Source organism: Homalodisca vitripennis, chromosome 4 (assembly GCF_021130785.1).
Source record: "Homalodisca vitripennis isolate AUS2020 chromosome 4, UT_GWSS_2.1, whole genome shotgun sequence".
Classification (NCBI taxonomy): Eukaryota; Metazoa; Arthropoda; class Insecta; order Hemiptera; family Cicadellidae; genus Homalodisca; species Homalodisca vitripennis.
The window spans coordinates 44991624-45017876 of record NC_060210.1 but is presented as its reverse complement, the minus strand read 5'-3'; the positions used below and the strand labels follow the sequence as shown (position 1 = coordinate 45017876).

At 29.0% G+C, this 26253-nt stretch overlaps 1 protein-coding gene across 9 annotated transcripts in view; it reads right to left on the bottom strand.

Annotated features, from left to right (window-relative positions):
- Positions 1-1498: 1498 nt before the first annotated feature.
- The window catches only part of LOC124359254 (regulating synaptic membrane exocytosis protein 2), a 206148-nt gene continuing 181393 nt past the window's right edge, over positions 1499-26253 (bottom strand). For 6 of the 9 annotated variants that reach the window (XM_046811846.1, XM_046811841.1, XM_046811842.1 and 3 more), the window contains 3 exons: positions 24752-24963; positions 24115-24254; positions 22460-22724 (listed from right to left, as the gene is read on the bottom strand). In XM_046811846.1, coding sequence (XP_046667802.1) covers positions 22518-22724; positions 24115-24254; positions 24752-24963 — 559 coding nt within the window. In that variant the 3' untranslated portion in view covers positions 22460-22517. Of the gene's footprint in view, positions 7315-20075; positions 20114-22459; positions 22725-24114; positions 24255-24751; positions 24964-26253 lie in introns of those variants that run through there. The other 3 variants (XM_046811843.1, XM_046811844.1, XM_046811848.1) reach the window with 3 other exon arrangements.

Sequence of the window (26253 nt, the reverse complement as noted above, 5' to 3'; positions counted from 1 at the left end):
AAAAACGAAGCTCGAGCTTGCAGCCATTTCTAAAGATGACTACAAAAAATGTTTTGATCAATGGAAATACCGTTTGGACAAGTGTATTAGTTGTAATGGAGATTATTTTGAAGGAGATAAGGTCGTATTGTAAAAAATTTGATAATATATAATTTTTATAAAATAATTCCGGTTTTTTTTGGGTACCCCCTCGTATTTAGGATCAATACTAAGCTGTCATAGCTGGGGTTCAACAGATGTTTAATATGCAAATTAATTTTCTATAAAATTACATGCCTCATGTAATAAAATTTTCCTATTTCTAAAAATAAATATTTTGAAATCAGTGAAAGCTCTTGGTAAGATGTTCTGTTAGGAAAAAACAGTTTTATTCTAATACTAAAATTTTTTTATTTGAAGATTCAAAATTATTTTGTGAAAATCAAAACTCTTATACTATACAATTTAACATATACATCACAAAAAGCGTTTATTGTTTAGGATTGTAAATTATGGTGCCAATTTTATTGTTTATCATTCTATAAGCTTTAAAACACCAGTTTATCAAAAAATATAAGTAAATGAAAATTCACTGATTTGACCTATTTGAAAACTTGACACTCTAAACTAAAATAAAGTACTCGGAGTGTAGACTCTGCAATAAGTCTGAAGAGACTGCAAAACACATAATACTGGACTGTGAGAGACTGGGAGCAAAGGAGAAGGGCTCTTTTCGGTGATAAACAACCAGGCGACGAACCAGATGCTAGTATCGGGGAAAAGCTTCTTAGCCTAATTAAGGGCACAAAGATAGGCTTACCCCTCTAACATCAAAGGGGCACACAATAAGCTCAGGTTGACGTGTGAGGATCTGTGAATCCACCCCAATACCCCAACGCTAAAAAAAAATATAAAAAAAAGTAGAATTAGTTTCTTGGTATTTTTCCATACTGTATGTTATTAGTAGAGATAATAAGGATAATATTCATGTAAGGTATGTTATAACTGTGATAAGAATAACAAAGTCATAAAAATAAATAGTCTTGAGGAGCAGTTTTATTATATAACAATTAATATAAAATATGATTACAAGCAGGACCGAAATGAACGAGAAAATGGTGTGGCTTGGCTTAATGTATTTTCTTCACTTTTGTTTTTACAGAAATGTGAACTCTTTATTGTTGCCAACTTACAACTCAAATTAACTCTGTCATATATAAACACATTGAATGTTTCAATAGCTAACTGATGATTTTTTCATATCTGTGCTTAATAAATAAATGTGAAAATGAGGATTTATTGTTGCATGTTAACATATGGGCATTTGGCTATATAAAATCTAGCTACGCAAAAATATTCTTTGTGAGTGGAGAGGGAGGCATACAAGTCTGTGAAATTAAGACTTGAGAACATAAGTGTACCGTCTATTCTTCGTATGCATATCCAATTATTCAGTAAAATTGAAGAAAAATGTGTGATGATTATGTAGAGGATGAAGGGAATGTCAGTATAAACTAACTTGTATTTCAGAAATGTCTTTAATTATTTTATTGAATACTTATAAATGCCTTTATACATACTAAAGTACAGCAGAGCCTAAGACTGTATATTGTCGGGACATGAGGCCCTCTCAGTCATAGCAGGTTAGGTGAGACGCAGCACACAGTATCGCCAACATATATTTATATATATATACTTATATAATACACGCTCACTTATGATATGATACGTTCCACACACTGTTATATGTACACCCTGCTTATACTCAACAAAACACTATAATCACCAACAAAAATCTTTTTGAGCACAATTCTTACTTTTTAATAAAGCTGCTAGCTCTTGTTATGAAGCTTATCACTACCAAATAAAATTGATATTGTTAAAATTACACACATTGATGGCCGAATCAGATTTCTTACACTCTCCTTCCAGAAGTAAAACAATAATAATAAATCAATAATTATAATTGCACTTAACAATACTGCGAGTTTTAAAGCTATGTCAAACTATGACTAACAAGGACATCAGTGGCAAATTTAGATGAAGTTTTTCAAATAAACGTGTTAAATAAATGCAGATGCTAATAAATACTATTTTCTATTTTTATTTTACCAAGGAGTGATTTTTTTGTTTAAACTTAATAGAGTTATAATAGGACTTCTAAATGTAAAATATTTAAAAGTTTCAATTCTCTGGCACTAATAAAATAATGATTCATGTATTTTGAATGGTTGATATAGATATTGTAGTTTTACTACCAAACTTTTAATGTACTGACTAAAAAACATTCTATGACCAGAGTAGAATTATTATTTTAAGTGGATTAATACATCATTACTTGTCTATTCATTTTGCAACCAATTTTTGTGAAAGTGCAGTAAAACAATGAAAATGGAACATAATTCCTGTTATATTTTTATAGTGTGTACTATGATGAAAAATAAAAATATGTACTAGATTTTGCACTTTCAGTATCACATTTTACTTAATGTTTATGATGTAATAATATATAATATTACTATTAAAATTATCAAATTAATTGTATATATTGTAATTCGTGTAAGTGTAGTTAATGCAATAGTCACATTATTATAAAATGTGTACAAGTTAAAAGTTGCAAAATAAAGTGTAAGTTACGTGTTGTATTTTCAACTGAATGCATTATGACATGATACATATGACCTCTGACAGATTTGCTTATAATTTGTACAATAGCAATTTACATATTATGAACTTTTAACTATGCTACAGACAAAGATATTCTTAAGATGGAGATGAAAGACAGGAGTGTGATGAGTATAATGTATGATTCTTGTCAGGTATAATGGACTGTTTCCTTAATCAATCTAATTAATTAATAATAGTTCAATTATGAAGCAATTCTGTTTTACCTCAACAAAGAGATATAAAAAGGAGTATTATTAAGATATTGATTATCAACAGAATTTAATTCATGATTGGTTCTTAAAAGTAAATCTATTGCATTGTGTTAGTAGTTTACATCACATTATTTAAATATTAATAAAATATTTAATAAAAAAGAAGTGGCTATTACACATTAATGAAATAACAAACACAATGTTCAAAGTGAAGTATATGAAAATCATGGAAAAACTTAATGTAAAAAATATGTTATGTTAACTAATATTACATCCTAATTAAGTTTGTATGTCGTAATCATGTATAATCTGATTGAGTCAGTTGAATATATTGTATTTTTGTTGGTTCAGGTAAAAAACTTATTATTACAAATTTCTATTTAAAATGGATGTTTAACATTAATAACTCTGTAAAGAATACAATATATTCTATTAAAAATTAAGTTTTGATGTACGTCAGATATCTAATTGCTTCAAACAAATAAGATACCTATCGTAGACGAGTAAAAGCGCTGTTTTACACTGGAAGGAAAATGCAGGGTGAATCCAGCTGTAATTTAAATTTAAAATAATCCTTGTACTAATTTCCAAATTATAAAAATATAAATGAAGAAAATTAAAATTTAATAAAACGTTTTTAACAAATTCTTACTGTTTAAGTGGGTAGAGGAGTGTGCTTTATTACTATTTTTATCATACATATATAAACAATATAATATAGAAATTATGTAATAAATAATAGTTATAATTTAAATATTCATATCAAAGGCAAACCAGTTGAAGAAACATTTCTGCTGTTTACAAACCTGGTTAAGCTGATCCAACAGCTCAATGAATGGGGAAAACATTAGTGTGAATACTACTGTGGTCGATTTTGTTTTTAAGTTAATTTTATTGAGTATGGTCATAATTGCAGCGTTTTTATCACAGTCTGCTAAAAATAATTAACCGCAACATTGTTGATAAGGATAGACAATTTTTACTAGTTCACTTCCCGTACCCAAACAAAAAAAATAATAGGCATTTACTTATTCATAATATCATTGAATACATTCATTAAAATCATTAAAAACTTATCATAAGAGGTAAATATACACATTATTCACTTGTTAAATGGAAAATCAACAACTTACAGAATTAAATAGATTTTGTTGTGTAAGACGTAGACAGTAAACTTGTAAAATAGGTTTGATTCACAGCATTTAGTACCTTCACGCAGCACCTAGTAAAGTCATTGTGGTAGTAGCTAGGTGTGTCACTGGACTAAGCATGTTAAGTTACCTGTTGCTGTATTTATAAATAACAGACCAATAACGTGTTTTATTGTAGCACAACTCCATAAATTACTATCCCACAAGATTGAACCAATGTGTGCAAGTCGTCTTCACATTACAAAATGTATGAATTGTTAGGAGCTACCGTACTGCTTACTTGAATTATACATGAGATACAGCATTAAAATTGTGTAGCTGTAAATATGTATAGCTCTGGAAATAGTAGCATGATGTCATACTAAGGACTACGTTAAGAATTTTTAGAATAATATATTTTTCAAATTTTGAATCATCTTATATATATAAAAAAACTCTCATGATTATTGAGAATTATGTTAAAGTACACAAGTGTTAGGTAACATAGCGTGAGTAGAGGATAAAAAGTCAATGCAAAGTGTAACTATTAAAGGCACATTTCATCAAATCTGAGTGTCGAAATAAAATCAAACGGTGATGGTAACCCAAGATCAGCTAATGGAATGGGTAAACTGGTAGGATAAACTGTGTATAAATTGAATTAAATTATTTAATAAAGAATTGGTGCTTATAAATACCAGCAAAATTTATACAATTTAAAATAATGATACATTCCATGAGCTTTTTATAATAGTCTTATTGATTTAAATCTGAGTAAAAATACTTTCAAAGTTAGAGATTTCGATAAATAAAACATTTGAAATATTGGGCATTATTCTGTAAAAGTATTACTTTTCTTCATTTGCATTTACTATTCATAACAGATAACCTTCAATTGAAATTGTTTCAATTTTTATATGAATAATGGTGGGATAGTTGTTCATTCAACCTATGTATTTTATGTGGAACTTAGTCATTCTCATTCAATGATTGTACTCAACAGAACAAACAAAATTCGTTTCAGCAAACATTTTGTATATTGTATTATATAATTGTAATATATAGTAAATAATTTCACATATATTCCATGTGTGTTTCTTTACAATTTGTCAGATTAATCCTCAGGTAAATATTCCTACCATTCTGGTTTGATCATCTCAAGGTTTACACTATATGGTTTTATACTCCCATGTAATATATAGGTTAATATGAGGCATCTCACAATCATAATTAATAATGACACTATCTTAAACTTTTGAAAGGACAATCTTTGCACAAAGAAACTCGCCAACACTGGACCAAAACCGTGCCATCAGTCTGGCCCTGTGTAGGAGACAGTGTTATACTGAATGTATTGTATAGGTTAATATGAGACATCTCACAACCATAATTAATAATGACATTATCTGTAACTATGTAATGACAAATCTCTGCACAAAGAATCTCGTCAACACCGGGTCCAAACCGTGCCATCAATGTGCTCCTGTGTAGAGGACAATGAGAGAAGAAAATTAGCTGAAGATCTAAGGAAATGTTAAAGTAAAACGTTTTTTAGATAATTTCCAAGTTTTTGTCTTGGTTGGGGTAGTATTCTGTGATAGATAGTTTTATCTAAAGGTGGTGACCATGACTAAACTTCGAGTGATTTCCAGTGTACTTTTTGTTGTAAGACCTTATGCAGATTTGTAGTTTGTGTTATTTTCACATGTTTAATAGAAGTGTTTATTATAATATAACATAAGGTTCAAATAGACACGAAAAGTTGAATGATAGAAATCTGATTATGTAAGTAATAATAATAATAATTAGACAGCTTTAAAATTATTCAAAATTAAAATCAAGATAAAATTTTGGGCAGTACGTCATATCATGTTTTCACTTTTTCTTTTAAGTGTAAGCACGCTCTTTTCCCGGGTCTTGATAGTGTCGAGTTGGTATTGTGCAGCTGTGTTGAATTTCAGGTTTTAATGAACCAACATTTTTCTAAGTAGGGAAATGTATTTGTTCTGTTACTATTCTTACTAAAATACCAACTTTAGTAATTTACAAAATTTTGAATTTGCAATTATTGAGAATTATTTCCATGTCAAAAATAAATATATGAAATAACCAGTGGCATATACACACAGTAATCACTTAAATATAATAATAACTCTGAAGTTATTTATATATTTAAATACTGTTATTGTAACTTATACAGTATATTAATTTCATGTAATTATTGCAATTAATAAGTAATTCAGAATAAATATAATTTAACTTCTTTATATTGCCATTATTGCTTAATAATCATCATCTTAAATAAAGAAAAGTGTGTTTTTATTCTTTACACTAAACAAAATTGAAATATAATACATTACGTCTGTCAAGGTTGGATACTAGCTTCAATTTTAGGATAAGTTAAGAAGTAAAAATAATACAAATAATAGTGAATTTGATTTTACTATCTAAAAATATGTATACAAAAAATCAGGTGATAGTAAAAGGTTATCATTTGAAATAAATAACAAAAGGTAACTAATTTTCTTTAAGTTCATCTGGCTCGTTACTAGAAAATCATATTTTATATTTTGCCCAACTATCTAAAAATATTTAATTTTACAAACTTGGCATTTTAAATTTAAATCAATAAATGTTAACATCTTTGTAGGACAAGTTAAACAAGTGATATAATTTTATAAAGATTGAAATATTTATATACAAGCATAGCAAATCTATGTAAATTTGTACAATTTCCTAATGCAAATAAATAGCGTATAAAAATTTCTCCTTACAAAATTGTATTCTTTATTATACTTAAAAGCTAAATCTAAATCTACATGTTCTTTTTTTACAATGCTTTCTACTTGAAGATCAGTATTAAAATTCCAGCAGCACTGAAAAGTATTTGCACTTTGGCAGTTTCTTTTTGAGACAAAGCAATAAAATTTATTGAAAATGACTAAGCTGTGGTGTGGCAGAGTTTGAAAACTGAAAGCACAACAAATTATGCAAATTATCAACAGTACAACAAGCTCTCCGATAAGGGAGTAAATAAACATTCCTTCTTAACAATGCAATAGAACCTATCTGTAACAACATGACATGACACCGTGTGCTGCTAACACCCATTTTTATTATAATTATATATATATTTACTTTTGCATATATATATATTTATATTTTTACCTAAAGATAAATTATATTAGAAATTTAAATAAAATACTTTTCAAATATAAAAAAATGAGCATTGACCGCGACAAACCAACAAACGCACTTATAGCACCACACTAACAACGTTCTTCATGAAAAGGTCTTTTGGGGAGTCCACGTAAGCGATACACTCACTGCAACAAAATAAGACATGTTAATATACTCCAGTCACATTATTTCTCAAGGTACTATACACACAAACACTATATTCAATATTGTATAATAATTTATTGTACTTTGTGTATGTTGTGAGGACAGATTGATAATTCTATCCAAAATCAAAGGCATGAGCGCACTGATGCCTATCTAGATTGTTTTCAAGTTAGTAGTATCTTTTAGCCGAATTTATATAAATTTTCAGTAATACTTTATTATTACGTTGCGTTTACCTTTTGTTTCATTGGCATAAGTCAGATGATTCCCAAATAATTAAAGTAATAACAAGATTTTCTAACACTTTTTCAAACAGACTAAAAACAGTAAAATCATCTTTGGTGGCCTAAAAATGTCTGTTTCCATCACGAATACGAAAGGTTTGCGATTACAAAATTGAAAGACATATGATTTCAACACTACCACCCAAAATTTTCCTACTTCATAGATTCAATTGCATCAGATAACCACCTAACCTTCTGTATAAAAAAGCTGGCTGGAAAGAGACTAATGCTGAACACAGAATAATAATACAATATGGCAAAAGACTGGTGTTAATTATGTCAAGAGATGCTACTAACTTAAAATAACCTTGATATGCACCACTCCACTCAAACTATCAAACCATCCTTGCATCTCCATCTGCATACAATATGTACAGTTGGACTAGAACAAATATCATATCTTAATTATTTGTATCAAATACCTGTACTATTAAGTTAGAACTATGTAATTAAAATATTTTGATAGCTAAATTTAATAATTGTAATTTCACAGAAATATGTACAGAATATTTCAATTAAGCTGCACAGATGATACTTCCTTAACATCTTGTTTGTTCATGATAACAGATCAGGTTTAAATGTGAAGTATGTGTCTAACACAATATTTAGGAAATTAATGCAGCGATATGTTTGATAAATTATACATTTATTTATAACTCATTGACCAATGAACATGTCCAAAATTTTACCATAAAGCACTGCTAAAAATTACGAGCTGGCTGTACTGGCAGACCACCCTTATTTTAACCCCACAAGACCAATATATAATTTCAAACACTTTTATACTTTTTCCCAATGTCTTTTAGTTTTTCAATATTTTTATTCGTTCCAGTTAAATAAAACATATTCAAAATTTTATACTTCATTGTTTACATATTATAATAACTATACATCTTACAAGGAAAACTATAATATAAACTGTGTGTTGCATTTTGTGTCTTTAAAATGAGATGCCTCCCATAATTGTACAACCAAAATTATTTTTGGTTGTACAAACATTTTACACTCTTATGAGTGTAAAATGTTTGAGATTTAACATTATTCTTATGAGATAAGGCTCAGGGAGATTTCATTACAGCCAGCTCTTATACAGTTAATGAATAGACACAGTTAGAGACCTGTTTAAAAGCTAAATGAGTAGTAAGGGCTGTAAACAGTTTCAGTGGCATCTAAAATTATAGAAAAAAGACAAAGTCTTTATTCATGTGCGTAGAGTAACAGAATTAGCATTTCGAAGATGTGTTATTAAACTAAAATACACTTTGGTTGACAAAGAGGACATACAATGAAGAAACCATTGGTTATACTAAGATTCATCATTCCTCCAGTTTGTAAATTCTTCAAAAGAATAAAATGTTTTTGTAGAAGCCATTCTTGCCTTTAAGCCACTTGGCCTTGAAGAATGTTGAACAGTTTGGCTCCTGCATAGCTTGGCTTCTTCTCATACAGTGCAATGCGATGGGTTGTTTGCGTTTCCAGTATGCAATAGTAAAATTATTTCATAATTAGTTAAGTACTCTACTGAGGAATGTCTCTGTAACGTCACAATCCAGATGTGGACTTTGCTGGATATATAATTCATCTGTTTTAGAGATCTTGGAGAAGATAATAATTAATGAGGTCATTTAGTTCCTCTAAAAATAAAACTCTCCTGATAACTATTATTTAACTTTTAATCCAATGGCCAAATAATTGAATAAAATACTTTGACTAGAATATCTCACCATCAAATAGTTCACGTTTTGATCTCAGTACTACTAAGTACTGTACTATCAGTACAGTACCATTGTTTCTGGAATAATGGGAGTGAAATTATTTTACTAATGCACACTGGTAATACTGCAGTTGGGAAGGGGAAAATGGTAGATGATTAGCTTAGTGATACTGACTCAAGTATAACCAAAATGTGTGTGAAATGGTATGATTTTGACATGATCAGCATAGGCCTACTGTACATAATGTTTAGAGTTGAAGATATTTTGAACATTATATCCCAGAATAAATTGTAAACTCCATCATATATTTATGTATGGTAATTGCAAAAATCTAAAGATAAAGATTTTCAGAAAGAAAAGCTTTATTTTTTAAAACTAACAATAATATATTTTCTTAAGAAAAATATTTTAAAACAACAAAAAAGTAAAATAGTTTTTACGAACAATGTTTTACATTCTTGAAGCTCTTCTCTTATTGGAAATTATCTATTAATTTAAACAAACTCTCCAATAATGTAGTTTTTATTTTTGTTTATAAAAATAATTACAAAAATTTATAAAAAAAAAATTACAAAAATAAAAACTACATTATTGGAGAGTTTGTTTAAATTAATAGAACAATGTTTTGTTTTAGAATCAACAAAAAAATTACCATTTCTATGATAACACTATTTATACACTTAAAAAATTATAGTAAAAAAGTAAATTGTCATTTCGTAATTAACATAAAATTAAAAGAAATAAAATGAACATCAATCTTTAGGTTTTATATCATTCTTAATCAAAATTGTAGCTTAGGATTGCTATATTAAAACTCCCCTCGTAAAATCTAAACAGTACACCTAAAGTAATAGAATTTCAAGCTTAAGTCTAAATTTATAAATAAATTAATTTGATTTATTGTCCTGTCCAAAGGCTGTATAAACTAGTACGCCAATGTGTTAACACTAGTCTATATCTAATAAGATAACAAAAAAATCATTCTCTAGTTATTAGAAATTTAATACTTTAGAACATTTCTTAAGTACAACAAAACAAAATGTTACTGGCATAAACATTTGAGACACTGAAGTTAAACTGTTTGGTCTGTCCCACAATGTATCAAGGAAAGTGCCATTTACAGCTTTAGTAGATACGAAATGCACTTAATGTATGTCATTTTATTTTAAACAATTGCCGAACGTCCTGTTTCAAAAACATAACAGTAAGTTAGATTTTAGTTTATTTTATAAGATGTCAGATTCAAGTCATGAATAAAATGAGTGTGGATGTCATATGTAGTATTTTATGATCTTAACTTAATGAAAACTTCTTGAAAAGGTAAATAATTAATAACAAAAATTTGAGAGATGAAGGATGAATTATAAATCAAGACTCAAACATAAGAGAAAAATATAGAAGTCTTACTGGAATAGCTTTTTAAACCAATAATAGACTGTCAATTTTAATACTATGATTGAGCCTGGTTCAGAACAAGCATATCTGTTGAATGGTCATACAGTAGAGAGTATTTTTAGTGAGACATCTTAAGTAAATGTTGCCTTTTATAGAACATTTTGTTCTGAATGACAATTATGCTGTTCGGCAGTTTCAGATCTCTTTAAGAAATAGAGAGCCTAAGCATATGTTAGGCTTAGGCTTAAATAAGATAACCTAGGTATCTGTAAGTTTTCATTAAACTGCAAGGGTCAGTTTTATCAATGAGATCACAATATGAACCCGTCATGTCTAATAATTATATGTTGTAGGATGTTATATGTTAGTCAAGATGAGCATCATCAGGCTTACGATTAGCAAAGCTGTATCTAATTATAATGTTAATTCACATGTGAACGTCAAAATAAATTAGAGAAAAGATCAATTCATTTTATGTTAGAGTAAAGTTAAATAGTCAAATAATAAAATAGTAACAGTTACAAAGTAAATTCGTTTTTTTTAAACAGTATGAACCAAAATATTAAAAGTTGGAAAAGATCTACTTCCGTTATCCCCCACTCTCTTCCTGCATCGTTATCTTTTCTGAGTTGGCTTTGTAAGTGAACACACCTTGTATTACTGTGTAAGCAGTTACAGATGGTCAAACTTGTTTCATATTTATTGCTTAATGGTGAAATGGAAAGTGAATTGGTGCACATTTCAATAACATAGTATAAGAGGCAAATTTTCCTTTGAGGAGTTCTATTTTTTTAAATTATTGTAGAACAGGTAAGCTTGAACAACGATGTGTTAAATAAATGGAACTCATTTTAATAAAGTGTTTATCTTACAATTGAGCGAGTGTTAATACACCCAAAAATACACGACAATAGGAACTCTTGTATTATACAAGTGTGACACTCTTTTTTTAAATTTGCCATCTACGCCGATCTAATATAAAATTGATACCAACAATGTTGTGGAACATTCTGACATCTTGCAAATTTACTACTCCAAATTGGGACTACACACATGTTGACATCTTACAAATTGGGATTACGAAAGTGAGAACTATCTAAACTTATTCTAATTGGGGCAAACAACATGTGGGGATGACTGACACACATCAAAATGGCTTAACCGACGAGGAGCAGACATTTCCAAACTTACACAAATTGACTACCAATGTGGAACTAGATGACGACAACAACATTCACACCTATATTTTCAACACTCAACAAAACTATGCAACCAACATGGGGATTATGGCAACCTAACCAACCTAGTACAAATGACTACCAATGTAGAGCTAGACAATAGCATATTCACACACTTACTCGAACTCCTATTTTATTAAGTGCACATAATTGTGTGGTATATTTTGGAAACATTTAGTGTAAAACTTTTTTTGAAAATTATTGCAACAAATTTAAGTGCCACCACTTTAAAAAATATAAAAATTTGAAATTAGTTATTAATTTATTTATTGTTATGTAGTGTATATAATTCTCAAAATTTTTGTATATTTTGGAAACATTTAGTGTAAGAATTATATTTTTTTGTAAATAAAAAAAATAATTGTACTTGTGGTTACAAATTTAACCTTTCGTTTACTAATAGGCTATATTTTTACAATATATTTCATTTTTGTCAAGAGAACCTGGATACCATTATACTCGTATATTGTCTGAAACTAGATAAAATTAGGAATAAATTTGCCATTTCAGATTCTAATATTATATTATCACATTTTAGGTGCAGTACAACCACTTTCAAAAAAAGAATTTTTTTTAGTGTAGTCATATTTTTTTATGGTTTATGCACAATGTTTTTATAACATAATTATCTCCACATTCTTCTAAAACAATAATGTATTACACATAAAGGTTTATAGTAAAAATGTATTATACAAGTGTGACACTCTTTTTTTAAATTTGCCATCTACGCCGATCTAATATAAAATTGATACCAACAATGTTGTGGAACATTCTGACATCTTGCAAATTTACTACTCCAAATTGGGACTACACACATGTTGACATCTTACAAATTGGGATTACGAAAGTGAGAACTATCTAAACTTATTCTAATTGGGGCAAACAACATGTGGGGATGACTGACACACATCAAAATGGCTTAACCGACGAGGAGCAGACATTTCCAAACTTACACAAATTGACTACCAATGTGGAACTAGATGACGACAACAACATTCACACCTATATTTTCAACACTCAACAAAACTATGCAACCAACATGGGGATTATGGCAACCTAACCAACCTAGTACAAATGACTACCAATGTAGAGCTAGACAATAGCATATTCACACACTTACTCGAACTCCTATTTTATTAAGTGCACATAATTGTGTGGTATATTTTGGAAACATTTAGTGTAAAACTTTTTTTGAAAATTATTGCAACAAATTTAAGTGCCACCACTTTAAAAAATATAAAAATTTGAAATTAGTTATTAATTTATTTATTGTTATGTAGTGTATATAATTCTCAAAATTTTTGTATATTTTGGAAACATTTAGTGTAAGAATTATATTTTTTTGTAAATAAAAAAATAATTGTACTTGTGGTTACAAATTTAACCTTTCGTTTACTAATAGGCTATATTTTTACAATATATTTCATTTTTGTCAAGAGAACCTGGATACCATTATACTCGTATATTGTCTGAAACTAGATAAAATTAGGAATAAATTTGCCATTTCAGATTCTAATATTATATTATCACATTTTAGGTGCAGTACAACCACTTTCAAAAAAAGAATTTTTTTTAGTGTAGTCATATTTTTTTATGGTTTATGCACAATGTTTTTATAACATAATTATCTCCACATTCTTCTAAAACAATAATGTATTACACATAAAGGTTTATAGTAAAAATGTATTTTTTACAAAATTTTAATCGTATGGGTACATAACACTCGAAAATGCCCTGCCATCGAGGAAAAAATTACTGCCAGTTCCAGGTTTGAGGTTAGCAACAAGCAGTATGTAAGGATAGACTTTCTTGTCTTGCTTAAGTGTATAAAATTCTGGTCTGGTGATTCTAAGAATCCGGCACTACGACTAATGGTGACTGATCAAAGCACGAGATGGAGGACTGATGTATGGGTTGAGACCCAGCCATTATAATCAGGCATGACATGACATATTAGGCACAAAACTGAATGTAGGGAAGTAGAATGAAAGCTCTAAAGCATGCAGTCTTTTGGGTTTTATCATTCTAGGTGCAGTAACTGGTTTTACTAATGTGGCTTAGGACTGCTTTTCATATCTATGTCTAATGATTTATACTCTAAGACAATGACTAGAAAAAGTACGTAGGATCTTTTCTGTCAAAATCACTGGTGAGAAAGGAAAAATGACTAAAAATATTTAGGTGTAAATTCTTTTCCCTTCCAAGGAGGATTAGAAGGGTGATTGATATGAGGTCTCTCGCCTCCATGTTTCCTTGAATGGTATATAGACAGATCCATGAGGATGCACAGAGCAAGTTTTAAAATGTATGAGGCTCACTCAAGAAAAGGCTTTATTGTGCTCCAGGGTGTTTCTTTGGTTTTGAATTCTAATGAGTTTTGGGTAACTGGACATATAGTTAAATATTTCTAGTAATGGGGTTTGCAATGAGTTAATAAATGAGCATCCATTGATATATTTGTGGTTATATAAAAACCCATTCATAGGTTTTTTGTGGGATTTCACAGAAGCTTTACATATTAGGCAAAAATGCCTGGGAAGTCACAGTTTTATCGACAAGTAATTATAGTTTTTAAATTCAACTTGAATAATTGTATTGGCATTTTTGGCTTTCTTGACATTTCTTTGGTAGTACAGTAATGTTTGTGCCTATAAAGGCAATAGACCCTGTTTAGTTTTCAATGGATTTATATACTACAACAGTTCCATAACCAGTTAAGAACAGAAGGACAAACGACACAGTACAAAGATATCTGCTGCTGTTTAGATGAGTGTTCTATAAAGAGTGGAAGCTCAGATGTTTTGATCTCATGAGCCATCCAGAAAAAAATCTCAGTAAGAATCCAAACATTTCTCTAGATCTATAATTTCCTATGAAGGTAAGGCCACACTAAATGTTAAGTCTTTAAGAAATCATATTTGCCTAGAACATTAATGATGCAACTCTTCATAAGTGAAAAATTATTCTCTTATCATTGTTTTTAAACTGCTGACAAGTTTGTAAAGTTCCATACATTTTTCATGTTTAATTTTGTGTCGAATGATTTTACTTTGGACAGACACAAACTGCACTGCAGTCATTGAAACAATAATTCTAACTTCGCCTATACAAATAAGGTTTAAATCTTTATTGCATGGGTGTGTAAATTAAATGAAGTATACATCAAAATTGAAGGTGAGGAACTGCAGATCTCACCCCCATATCTACAGTATTAATTATTGTACTATACAGGAAATAGTAATTACAGTTTTAATAGACAATAAACTTACCAATTTTTGTGAAGATATCAACACACTGTGATGAATACAATTCAGATATATTAATGCAGTTTTCAAACATTGTGTGTGTACATTAACGCAACATAAAGGCAGGATTGTGCATTTATTTATTGTAGCACATGAAAATAACAGTAAACATATAGGTCTGAGATTTATATAAGAACAAGACACAATTCCATTGATCCAAAAGAACATAAAATGTTAAACAAATCAAACTAAGCAATCAAAATTGTAGCATCCATCTATTACCAAAACATCTACATATAGAGAAGACAACTAGAAGTTGTGTTTGAATAGTAGTTTGATTGCTAATCTGAACTAAGTAGAGTCTAATGAATTTAAGTGAAATATCACATTATTTGTTTAGCAAAATAATTGTTACAATGCAGTAGAATATCTTAAATACAACCAATATATTAAGTATAAGGTCCACAGATATAAGTAGTTAATTTTAATGTTATTTATAAAAATTAATTAAAGAAATTAATAATAAGGTAAAAGATATCCAATCAGATTCCCTTAGTTGTAATATTCCAAAGGTTACATTATTAATTTTGATGTTTACTCCGGTGATGTTTTTAAGAAAATAGGTGGCATCAAGTACTTTTCCTCTGATTCAAATATTGAGTAAACATTTTCCCAGGACTGCAGTTCAAGAAAGCTTAGAGTACATTTCTGTGGTTTGTTTCTAACACAGTTGGGAGTTTTTCCCTATTTTATAGGCTATGCTCACTTTTCTAATTTGGCTTAAATGGAAACGTGTTTAAGGAATTTATTTTGAAAATTTCACACATTTTCAAATTTAATTTGTGAATTCCCAAAAATTTGATTTGAAGAATCACCTAAATGTTCAAACAATTTTTAAGTCAGTATTGGTTTGTAATGTGTTGTTTCGACTTTTATTAACTTAGAACATTTCAACCATTCAGTGATAGTAATTCAGTTTGTTTCTTATCAATTTAATAAAATAACTATCAAATTTGCTTTTTAAAATTTCTGGTCTACTTTCCAACATAGCTATGTAGAAATTAATTTTAAAAATAAAAATAATCAATCTGAAAATGTGTATCATATGGAGATATTGGTTTATTGGAGAGATTAGTTTAAAAAACTAAAATTATTTCTGAGTTTCTCACGATTTACTAATGTATAATTTACTTATATTTATTATGTATAGTATATATATATATATATATATATATATATATATATATATATATATATAATGCAAGACCATCAATACATTTTTATTTGAAAAATGTAAGTTGATATCTTGTAAAACACAAGTACATTAAAACAAAAAGACACCAACAAAACAACATAAAGACATTTACAACATTCCTTCTGAGCTGAAGAAAGATAGAACACGTATTGCTTTCTCTAAAATTGATAATCTAAACAAGTGTTTCTTTAGTATAAAAGCTTGGTGAGCAGGCAAGGATGTAATAACTGATATGGTATTTTAGGATGTATGTGACTACAGTTCACAATTAATCAGCCTCATCTTGAGTTGTTCAACACAGATTATATACTCAAGCATTTACAGCTGCAGACAAAAAAGGCATTAAAGTTTTTAACCCATATCATATTTAATATATTAAATACTTTTAAGGACATGTACAAAATCTACTCTGAATTCTAAAAAGGGTGTGCATAAATTATTAATGTTCTGCAAAAGGTCTGCTATCAATCTATACTTTATACAGTAAGCCAAATTATGATTTATATCTTAGTTATTTATGTTCAATTACCATTACTTTTTAAATTTTATTCTCATAGATAATCTCTGTTGTATGTATAAAAATAAAAATTTTAAAATACAAACTTCCAGATAGTAAACAAAAAAAGTGTAGTAATTTATTCTTTCTATAAATAAATAAATAAATAAATATATATATATATATATATATATATATATATATATATATATATATATATATAATCTGGTTGTTGATCTTATTTATCAATTTATAAATTAATTTTATCATGAAAAATAAAAAAAGTTTAAACCACTCAGGATTAAAAATAACGTTATAAATTTCAAATCAATCAATTATAACTTGTATATTCACGACCATCTAAACTATAATCATATAAAATATTAGAAAACTAAAAATGGATGGTTTTGTCTTCATTTACGAATTAGATAAAACAATATCTAAGCTTTCATTTGGATGTATGAAAAATTATGACCACAGTATTTAATGTGAAATAAAACTTATAGACTGATTGATATATACAAAATGAACGCAAAACAGTTCTTTTAACTAGAAATGCCTTTGGCACTTATCGAATGTCACCAATTTTCATTGTTAAGTCTAAAAAACATCAAGCGTTAAAGAATATTGAGTCAAATGCTTAACCAGTTTTTTGTAGAGCATTTAAAGTGCTTGGATGTTCTCAAGGTCATTTAAAGAATTAAAAAGTGGTGATATTGTTGTTTGCTTCCTTTCTTAAAATGTTACAGGCCTAATTCTAATTCAGCCTTTGAATCAAGGAGTAATAGAAACATTTATGCTGAACTAGAGAAAGAAGAAATATTCAAGTTTTTAAAACATGATGGAAATGGTCCATAGATTTCCTGGACGCAAAGACATGAATGAAAGCAATGTAGAATGAATCACCACGGATGAATTCCAAGGCCAATACATTGTGGATGACGGGAGTCTTCAAAGTGACAGCTGACGACAAATTTGCTGCATTGGAGGTAAATCAAGAGTTATTTGTATCTCACTAATTCAACAAGAAATTGTATGAACAAACTTTTTAAACAAGTTAGAAATGAGATAAGCTGTGTTGTGGGTTGCTCCCAAATTTGTGGAACAATGCAATGGTAAAAAGATGGCTGACACCGCTGCATGCAAACGACGGTGCAAGGAACATTAAAATTTTGAATTTATAAGAATTTGTCTACATATTTGTACATAAGAATAGTTTTAAAATAAATAAGACCAAAGTATACCTTACAAAAACTGTTTGTACATGATTAATTTTCCTATGCATCCATTCTAGTAGATTATTTTTTATGGAATTGGATAAAATGAAACATTTGTTAGCTGAAATGACTGCCCCCTCTTTATTTCAGTTGATTGGAGCTCTACTGTACTACAAAAAAGAGACTTTACTAAAAATTTGAAATACATAAAAAAATTTTGGACTTGCTCAAAAAACCATGAACACCAGAAAATCATTAGTACAAGTATAATTATATATAAAATATACAAACATGGTATATAAATTTATATATCTTATGTATACATTTACACACACAAGTATATTTTTGGTATTGAATCGATTCATAGAAAGACCTATTATTACCACGAGTGAGTAAAATCTATGCTAAATTGTTGTATTCCAACATATAATTATGTTTACTTATAAGTGCATGCATTATTTCCTACAGATTTTTAAATACACAATATTTTTATAAAGAATAAGACAGGCACACATTCACAGGCTGAATTTCAAGCACCAAAGCTGTGCTACTAAGGAGAACTAAGTGAGAACTATGCAAAAGCTTTATTGCAAGAAATTTGAAGCAAACCTAACATCTTTATTTTGCTGTAGTTTTAGCATTTTGTCGTAATCAATAGATTTAGTTACCCAGAATGGCTGGAAATATTATTTTTTTAAGTGTACAATAGTAATAGTAAGTACATATTGTTAAAGAAAGTGTAATGTTAACTAAGGCTGGTTTTATTCACGATTTTGAAGATTTCTATTTTCTTAACTCAATATTTATTATCAACAATTAAGTTTTTAATATTTAGTTTAAAAATGTAGTGATTAAAAAAACATTGAAGTGTTTGGTTAGTAGAAACTTTTTTCTATAATACTGTCTTGATTACAAATTAGTTACTAAATTTTAAGGATCCATAATACATCTTTGTTTGCATGGAGCACAATGTTTTCATTAAAATTATTTCAACCTATAATGGTCTGACACTGTTATTAATCACTAATTGAATAGGTCAACTGAATAATGTAACCCATGTTACTAGTGTTGCTATACATTTGAATGCTTACTATATATAAAATATATTGGCAGCACAGTCTGATTTTTCATTTTTAGTTCTAAGTGCTACCAAACCAATATCTCCGCCCGAACACAATATCTACCAAGGATTGTCATTTACAGTTTTATTACATCAAAACCTCTTTTGAAAATATGGTGCTTACATTTTTTGGCAGATCCATTTGATAGGTTAGAGAACTGAAATTTTCTTGATTACTCAATAGTTTAAATACTATACTTAAAACTTGTTTTTAATTATTATGTTTATTGCTTAGTGCAGTAAACACACATAAGTTAATTAATCAATAATATACTATAACAATGACCTATTTGTTGGTCTTAATTAAACAGTGTGTATTCTTTAAATATTCTCAAGATCTCGTCAGAAAGAATATAAAACTTAAAATAAAGGTTAAAGAGTTTTCAGAGTTTTGAAAGACATTATGATTTGTAGTAAATTTGACAATAACTTTTAAAACTATCCAAACAAGTTAAGCTGAGTATTATTTGGAAATTTTTAAAGTTTTAACTACAAACTAACCTCATAAGTGTTAAAATAAAAATAAGCTTATCAAAATAAAAACTGTTATTTCATTGATTTAAATTAAGAAAAAAGCATGCAACTTAATATATACACATTATCATAATAAATACAACATTCACATTTTTGCAAAGGAATAGTCACTAAATTTGAGCAAACAAAATTCTAATTAACGTAAAGTTTAGTCAACAAACAAGGTATTATGTAGAATACAAAGCCGTGGAAAGCTGGTTACAGTGACACAGAGACTAGTAACTACGAGTTGCTACAAGTTACCTAGGTCAGCCGAAGAAGCCCTGGTCGAGAGTCTACAACTAAACAGACAAACTAAAGCTAAGAAAAAGTATAAAAGTGAAAAATATCCATCATTCACATGATATGTCTATGTAGGGTGGGGTGACCATAAAGTAGCAAAAAGCTTCAACATTTCTAATTTCATTCCACCTGGTTTTTCCACTACATTGTCCAGTTCCTCTAGATGTTTTGTTGGTAGTTCTCCAAATTTTTAGTCACATTAGCAAACCACAAAAATTCTGTGTGATAATAATTCAAACTGGACAAGCTCTAAATTTTCTATAAAACATAAACAAAAATATTTAAATAATACATTTCTTGTACGTCTCTAAATCTTTTGGAATTAAATACAGTCAACCCTTGCTAATCTGGGTATTATTAATTAAATCAGGCACAGTTTTAATGTTATATGGCCATTGCTACTTCAACAGGTAAATATGATAGTAAATCAGATGTAAATAATGGTTTTAACTTGGTTTGTGGAAGATCAACATGAACCTAAATAATTATGTCAATAGCATGGACAGTAATCATTAGAGATTATAAACATTTATAGCACAAATAATCATGTGTGAAATTAAAAATAGTGTAGATAAATTACTTAGTATAAATATGTGTCAGGGTTATATCATTTGTGCCGTTGCTCTCAGGATCTGTACAGAATTAACATCTACGTTTTCCCCACATTCATGGTGGTTAAATGTGTATGCCGCAGGTAAAAATTTCTTCTAATGGGTTCAGGATTTTTTTTAAACAGGTAAAGAACGCTTTCAAAGTTTTTTCTTTATTTCTAGGGAAAGGCTAACATAATGTGTCTGTGACATGACAGATAATGTTAATAATAAATCAACAATGTCAGAACTAGAAAATTGATGATACGATTATCACCGATGTTTGTAAATCCTGTAAAGTGCCAGTTCATTACTCCAGATCATAAGAGTTGACTTTGGTTTATATATTTCATTTTATCCAATCAATATATTCCATTGCAAATTTCAAAACTTGTTTAATTATACTATTGGGAAAACCACTAAAACTGAAATCCATTGCAAATAAAAATTACTGAAATATTATTTTGACTCATTTATTTAAAATTTAATAATTACAAAAAACTAATGTTTTGTAAAACCTGAATAACAAAAAAGTTACTTTTTTATTGATAATTGTGTATATTTTGAAGGTATGGTTTTTTTCTGTATGTATTCAAGGAATCACCGTGAAATCATATTTTTCATTAACATTAAATTTATTTCGTAACAGGGCAAAAATTACTTTATTTTGTAGATTAAAAATATATATATATATATTTAATATGTAATGTATTTTGGTAAGGTTTATGCTATATCCAAATAAAAAAATCTGTCAAGTTATGACATTGGTTTAAAATAATTTCTTACTGTTTTGGACCATTGCCTAGTTACGGCTGACACACTGTTACAGACAAACAAGAGTCAACAATAAACAGTGAAACAAGCATTAGGGAGGGTCCAAGCACACCATCAATCATTGGACACAGAACACGTAAAAAGTTGTGTTGATAAATTATAATTACATTATAAAAGCAAGGATTTGTATAATTTGAAAGCATCATCTTTTAATACAAATCTGTATTTGATTAAATCAGAAATTCACTTTTGACGTAAAAACACAAGGCTGTATTTTTAATTCTAAATGCACATAAGGGAAGTTTTAGATTTACTTTATAAACAGCTATCATTATGAAAAAACGATCAATAACATGTTTGTTATGTCTTTTGACTTAATAATGAAACTATACAGATAACTAAATGAAAACAATAAAACTTTAATGGTGCATTAATGAGTATACCTATAAATCTCTAGATACAATTTACTATGAAATTAATAGGATTAGTAAGTTTAAATGAAAATAGTACCCTTATTCAACACTGTGTTAAACTTCTAACTTAATTGACTTCTGTAGTAATTTCTGAGAATGTTTTGCAATTTGCAGTGGAATAAACCAATGCATTCATGGTATGTGCAAATAGTCATGCATTAAATGTCACTGGTTCTCTTCTAATGAACTAAAACAATGTACCACTACTATCGAAAATAGAGGTGTATGTATATGCATTTTAAATGAGTTTATATTGTTGTGTTTTCACATTTCTCAATAATTAAAATCATGTTATTCCATTTTTATCTTTTGAAATTATTCTTTTTAAGTATTAAAGGTTCAACCAACAATAGATCTAAAAAGCATAATTTATCCTTTGGTTTAATATTCGTAATTAATTTTTATGAAAACTGTTGTAATTTGTATGTTCAGTACTACTACTTTATTGCCAGGAGAAGGAGTTGATGGTTGTAGTATTGGGAAATGAGATGGATAAGGAAAATAATAATTGAACAAAGAGAAAGTAAAAGTTTAATGGAAGGGAATATCTACAGAGGAGGAGGGGACTATAACTTGATGGAGTCAAGACTAGCTAGGGAGCTGCGACGAGATAGGCCCAGCGAAGGAGGCCCACTAACCAATGAGGTGGTCCCGAACAATTTGTACCAGCCGATCACAATGTTGGATAAGTTGAGATCATCAAGCATGATTTGGGCGACTCCCATGAACACTTTCTTGCCTTCGATACGACCGTAGTCACCCCACACTGTCACCTGTAAACATTTCAGACCATTTGTGTCTAGTTCAAAGGTGTCCATTCATTAAAAGTTTTCTAAATAGTTGATTCTATATTGACCAGATTACTACCTCTGACTTCCAGAACTGAAATGAACATGCAAATACAAATAACTACTAACAGCACACAATTCAGCACTAATAGTCTAGAACTCCAGGTAAAATTTATTTCTAGTGTTTTGGTACAATGTGATGCGGATTAGTAACAAAAGGTAATGAGTGTTTTTTTTTATGAAAAGAATATATGTTTGGAATCCAATATTACTTACACTGTTATAAAACATTTCCATAATGGTGATAAATACATTAAAATTATTAGAAAAATGCCTCCAAAACAAGTTTTGACTCTAAATAATATAGAAGTAACTAATTCAGATAAGGAAATGAAGAATATAAAATAGTTATTAATTTCAGGTAGATTTTGTATTTTAAAAAAAACCAGTGTATTGTAATTGCCCTCATGGTAGCACTAACGAACATTTCTGCATAAATTCACTGAATATAACCTCCAAGCCTGAAACTTCATATAACGGAGATTTTGGAAATGATAACTGTCCCAAAAAACCCAAATAAGCCGAAACTTAGTACAAAAATAGATCTTATAAGTATCTCGACTAAGTTCATTGTCCAGCTTGGTATGCCACTTCGATTCAATACAGAGGCCATCCAAACTTTAAATACTAAAAGTATTCTGGAATGCTTATAATAAAAACTAACCATTTTGTAATAACAATTTTTTTTGTATCTCAAAAAGTTTTCAAGATATTGATTACATTTACATCCCATAAGAATTTTTCTATCATCAAGAACTGGAGATAGGAATGCTGCAATAAGTTAAAACTTGGGACAAAAATTGATTTTGTAAATATCTCGACTAAGTTTGCTAGCCAGTTTGGTACGTGATTCGTTCCATCATGGTGGCCATTGAAACTTTAAAAAAATTCACAACTCCGTTATTTAAGAAGGTTGAGAAAAAAATGAAATTTGTTCTGAGATGCTTATATCATCTCCTAAACTTATGATAAACAACTTTTTTGTATCTTAAACGGTTTTTGAGTACTTGTTAAGATGATAATTTAATAATACTTCAGTTGTCACAAAATCTACTTAAATTTAATTCTTCCGACTAAGCTCACATACAATCATTCAAGTAAAAAAGTTTCCTGCACATACACTACACTTGTTGCAAGGTTCTTCTCTGGGTTATTCAAGTAAAATATTCCGTACAATGTAGCTTAAAGTTATAGTGAGACCTTGAACTTCGTAATATATTTATGTAAGTTATGTAATACAATTTATTTTTAATAGCTTAAAAATGTAACATTACAAATTACAAAAACAGATTTGTTTCCTTTGATGTCAAATTACCTGCAGAATGCAGCCCTGAAAGGGTTCTCTGAAGGTTAACTGTTGTTGGTAGAGAGGGTCAAGTGTTCTTCTTGCCGTTGCTGTTTTCGCTTTAGCTAAACACTTCTTTCCACTCACTAGGTACACTTTCACGTAAGGCGCTGTAAGGAATAAATCACAAGTTCTATAACAAACAACAACAATGCTTAATGAATTATATTATACTAAACCGTCATCATACCGTCAATCATAAAATATGTAATTTTTTTTTTTGTCTTCAGGAGGAAATGCGTTATGCACCTAGGGTCTCCGCTTGAGAGCTCCCCGTGTGTGGGACTCCCTTTTCTTCTCTTTCTCTACGATCCCTAGGTTTACCCACTAAAACCTCCTGCATGTCATAAAATATGTACTGGAAGTGAACCAAATTAATTAACACAATGTGGTAGCATCTTTTGGAGCTTTGTCTAGCTTATAGCTTTTATCACTTTCCCAACTATGTAGGCCTCCTGACAAGCACACGCACATGGATGTCTCCCGCTGAGGGTAAGTCTGATACAATCTAGGAGCTTTATACAGAATAAAACTATCTAGCATCAGTTACCTCCTTGTAGGACATACTGAGCTGCGTGTCTGAAAGCAAGGAAGTTAATACACATACCTGGTAGCATCTTGGAGCCTTGTTTAGCTTGTAGCCCTCTAGCTCTGATCACCTCCACCTCCAGATAGCCCTTCTGGTAGCACATGCTGAGCTGGATGTCTCCCAATGAGGGAGCGCCAAGCACCTGCCTACCCACCAGCTGACCTGGTCCCAGACCTTCTATGAAGTCTGACAGAGGTCCTCCATCTGAGCCTTTTAACGAAGGCGCCCAGCTATACCCCCAAAGAAAACACATAAGCATAATAAGTAATTGTAATAAAAATCACTTACAGAACTAGAAGAAACAAATTAGAAAACTATTAGATAATAACTAGTGCCTCTAATTAATAATATTATTAACTATTATTTTGCATTTAATGTTTAATTTAAATGGCTTGTAGTAATATATCTCATAAACTAAATTAAAGATTTTACTTAATAAAAGAAATTAATAATATTCTAATACACATGTAAATACATAAAACATGTCTATTGGAAAATGGATTAGTACGACTATAAAATCCAACTGTATTTAATAATTACAAAAAGATTTCAGCATACAAATTCTTCTTTTCACTCAAATTTTCAACTGTGCAAAAATATCAATGGAGCTTTTATTTTAAGTTAAATTAAAAGTACTTACTTCTTAATATTGAACAGTTGTTATAATATAATCTGTGATATTATTTTTACTATTCATAGAAACATGGACTTATATTTGTATTTTGAAATAAAACTGTTCCAATTACAAATGTTAGTTATAAAATTAAATATGTTATAATTTTTTTGTAAAAGGTTTTATAACACATGATATGATACAAAATATATTTGCTGTACATTTAACCTTTGCAAACTCCTACTACTTAAGAAATATATACATTACTAAAAGGGTTATATAAAAGGTAAGCAGGGTTGGCCTAAAAAGTAAAGACTGGTGCTGTTGCACCAGATATCTCAAACCTAAGGGGGCCTGCGCAAAAAAGTATTAAAGTTTGTGAGATGAGTTGTAAAATATTCATTTAATTTGTATAGATTTAATTGCCACTATAACAGCAAGCAATCCAGTGTCATAGTGTCGTTAATTTATGTATTGGCACAGCCAACACAAAACACAGTATTCAGTTGTTAACTGTCTGTCACAATATTTTGTATAAATTAACTTAAAATCAGCCAGAAAAAAATCTTAGACAGGTTTTTATAGATTGTGCAGTATTTTGATAATTTATATAAACAGAAATTTTGCGTCCCAGAACTTTACATTTGACAGTATTTAAGTCAGTAACAACCTAATAAAAAAAACTTATCTTTTTTGATTAAGAATTATTGTTACTCATTTACAACTGAAAATCACATCTTTTATATAGGCACTAAAATAAAAAAATTTAAAAAATTCTCCTAACTTAAGACAATTTTTATTTATTAATAGTCTAATTTATTTTCCAATTTAATAACTACCAATTATTATTAGTATTGTTTTATCTTGTTATCAATGTTTCATACTGTTTACATGATGTTAAGTCCTA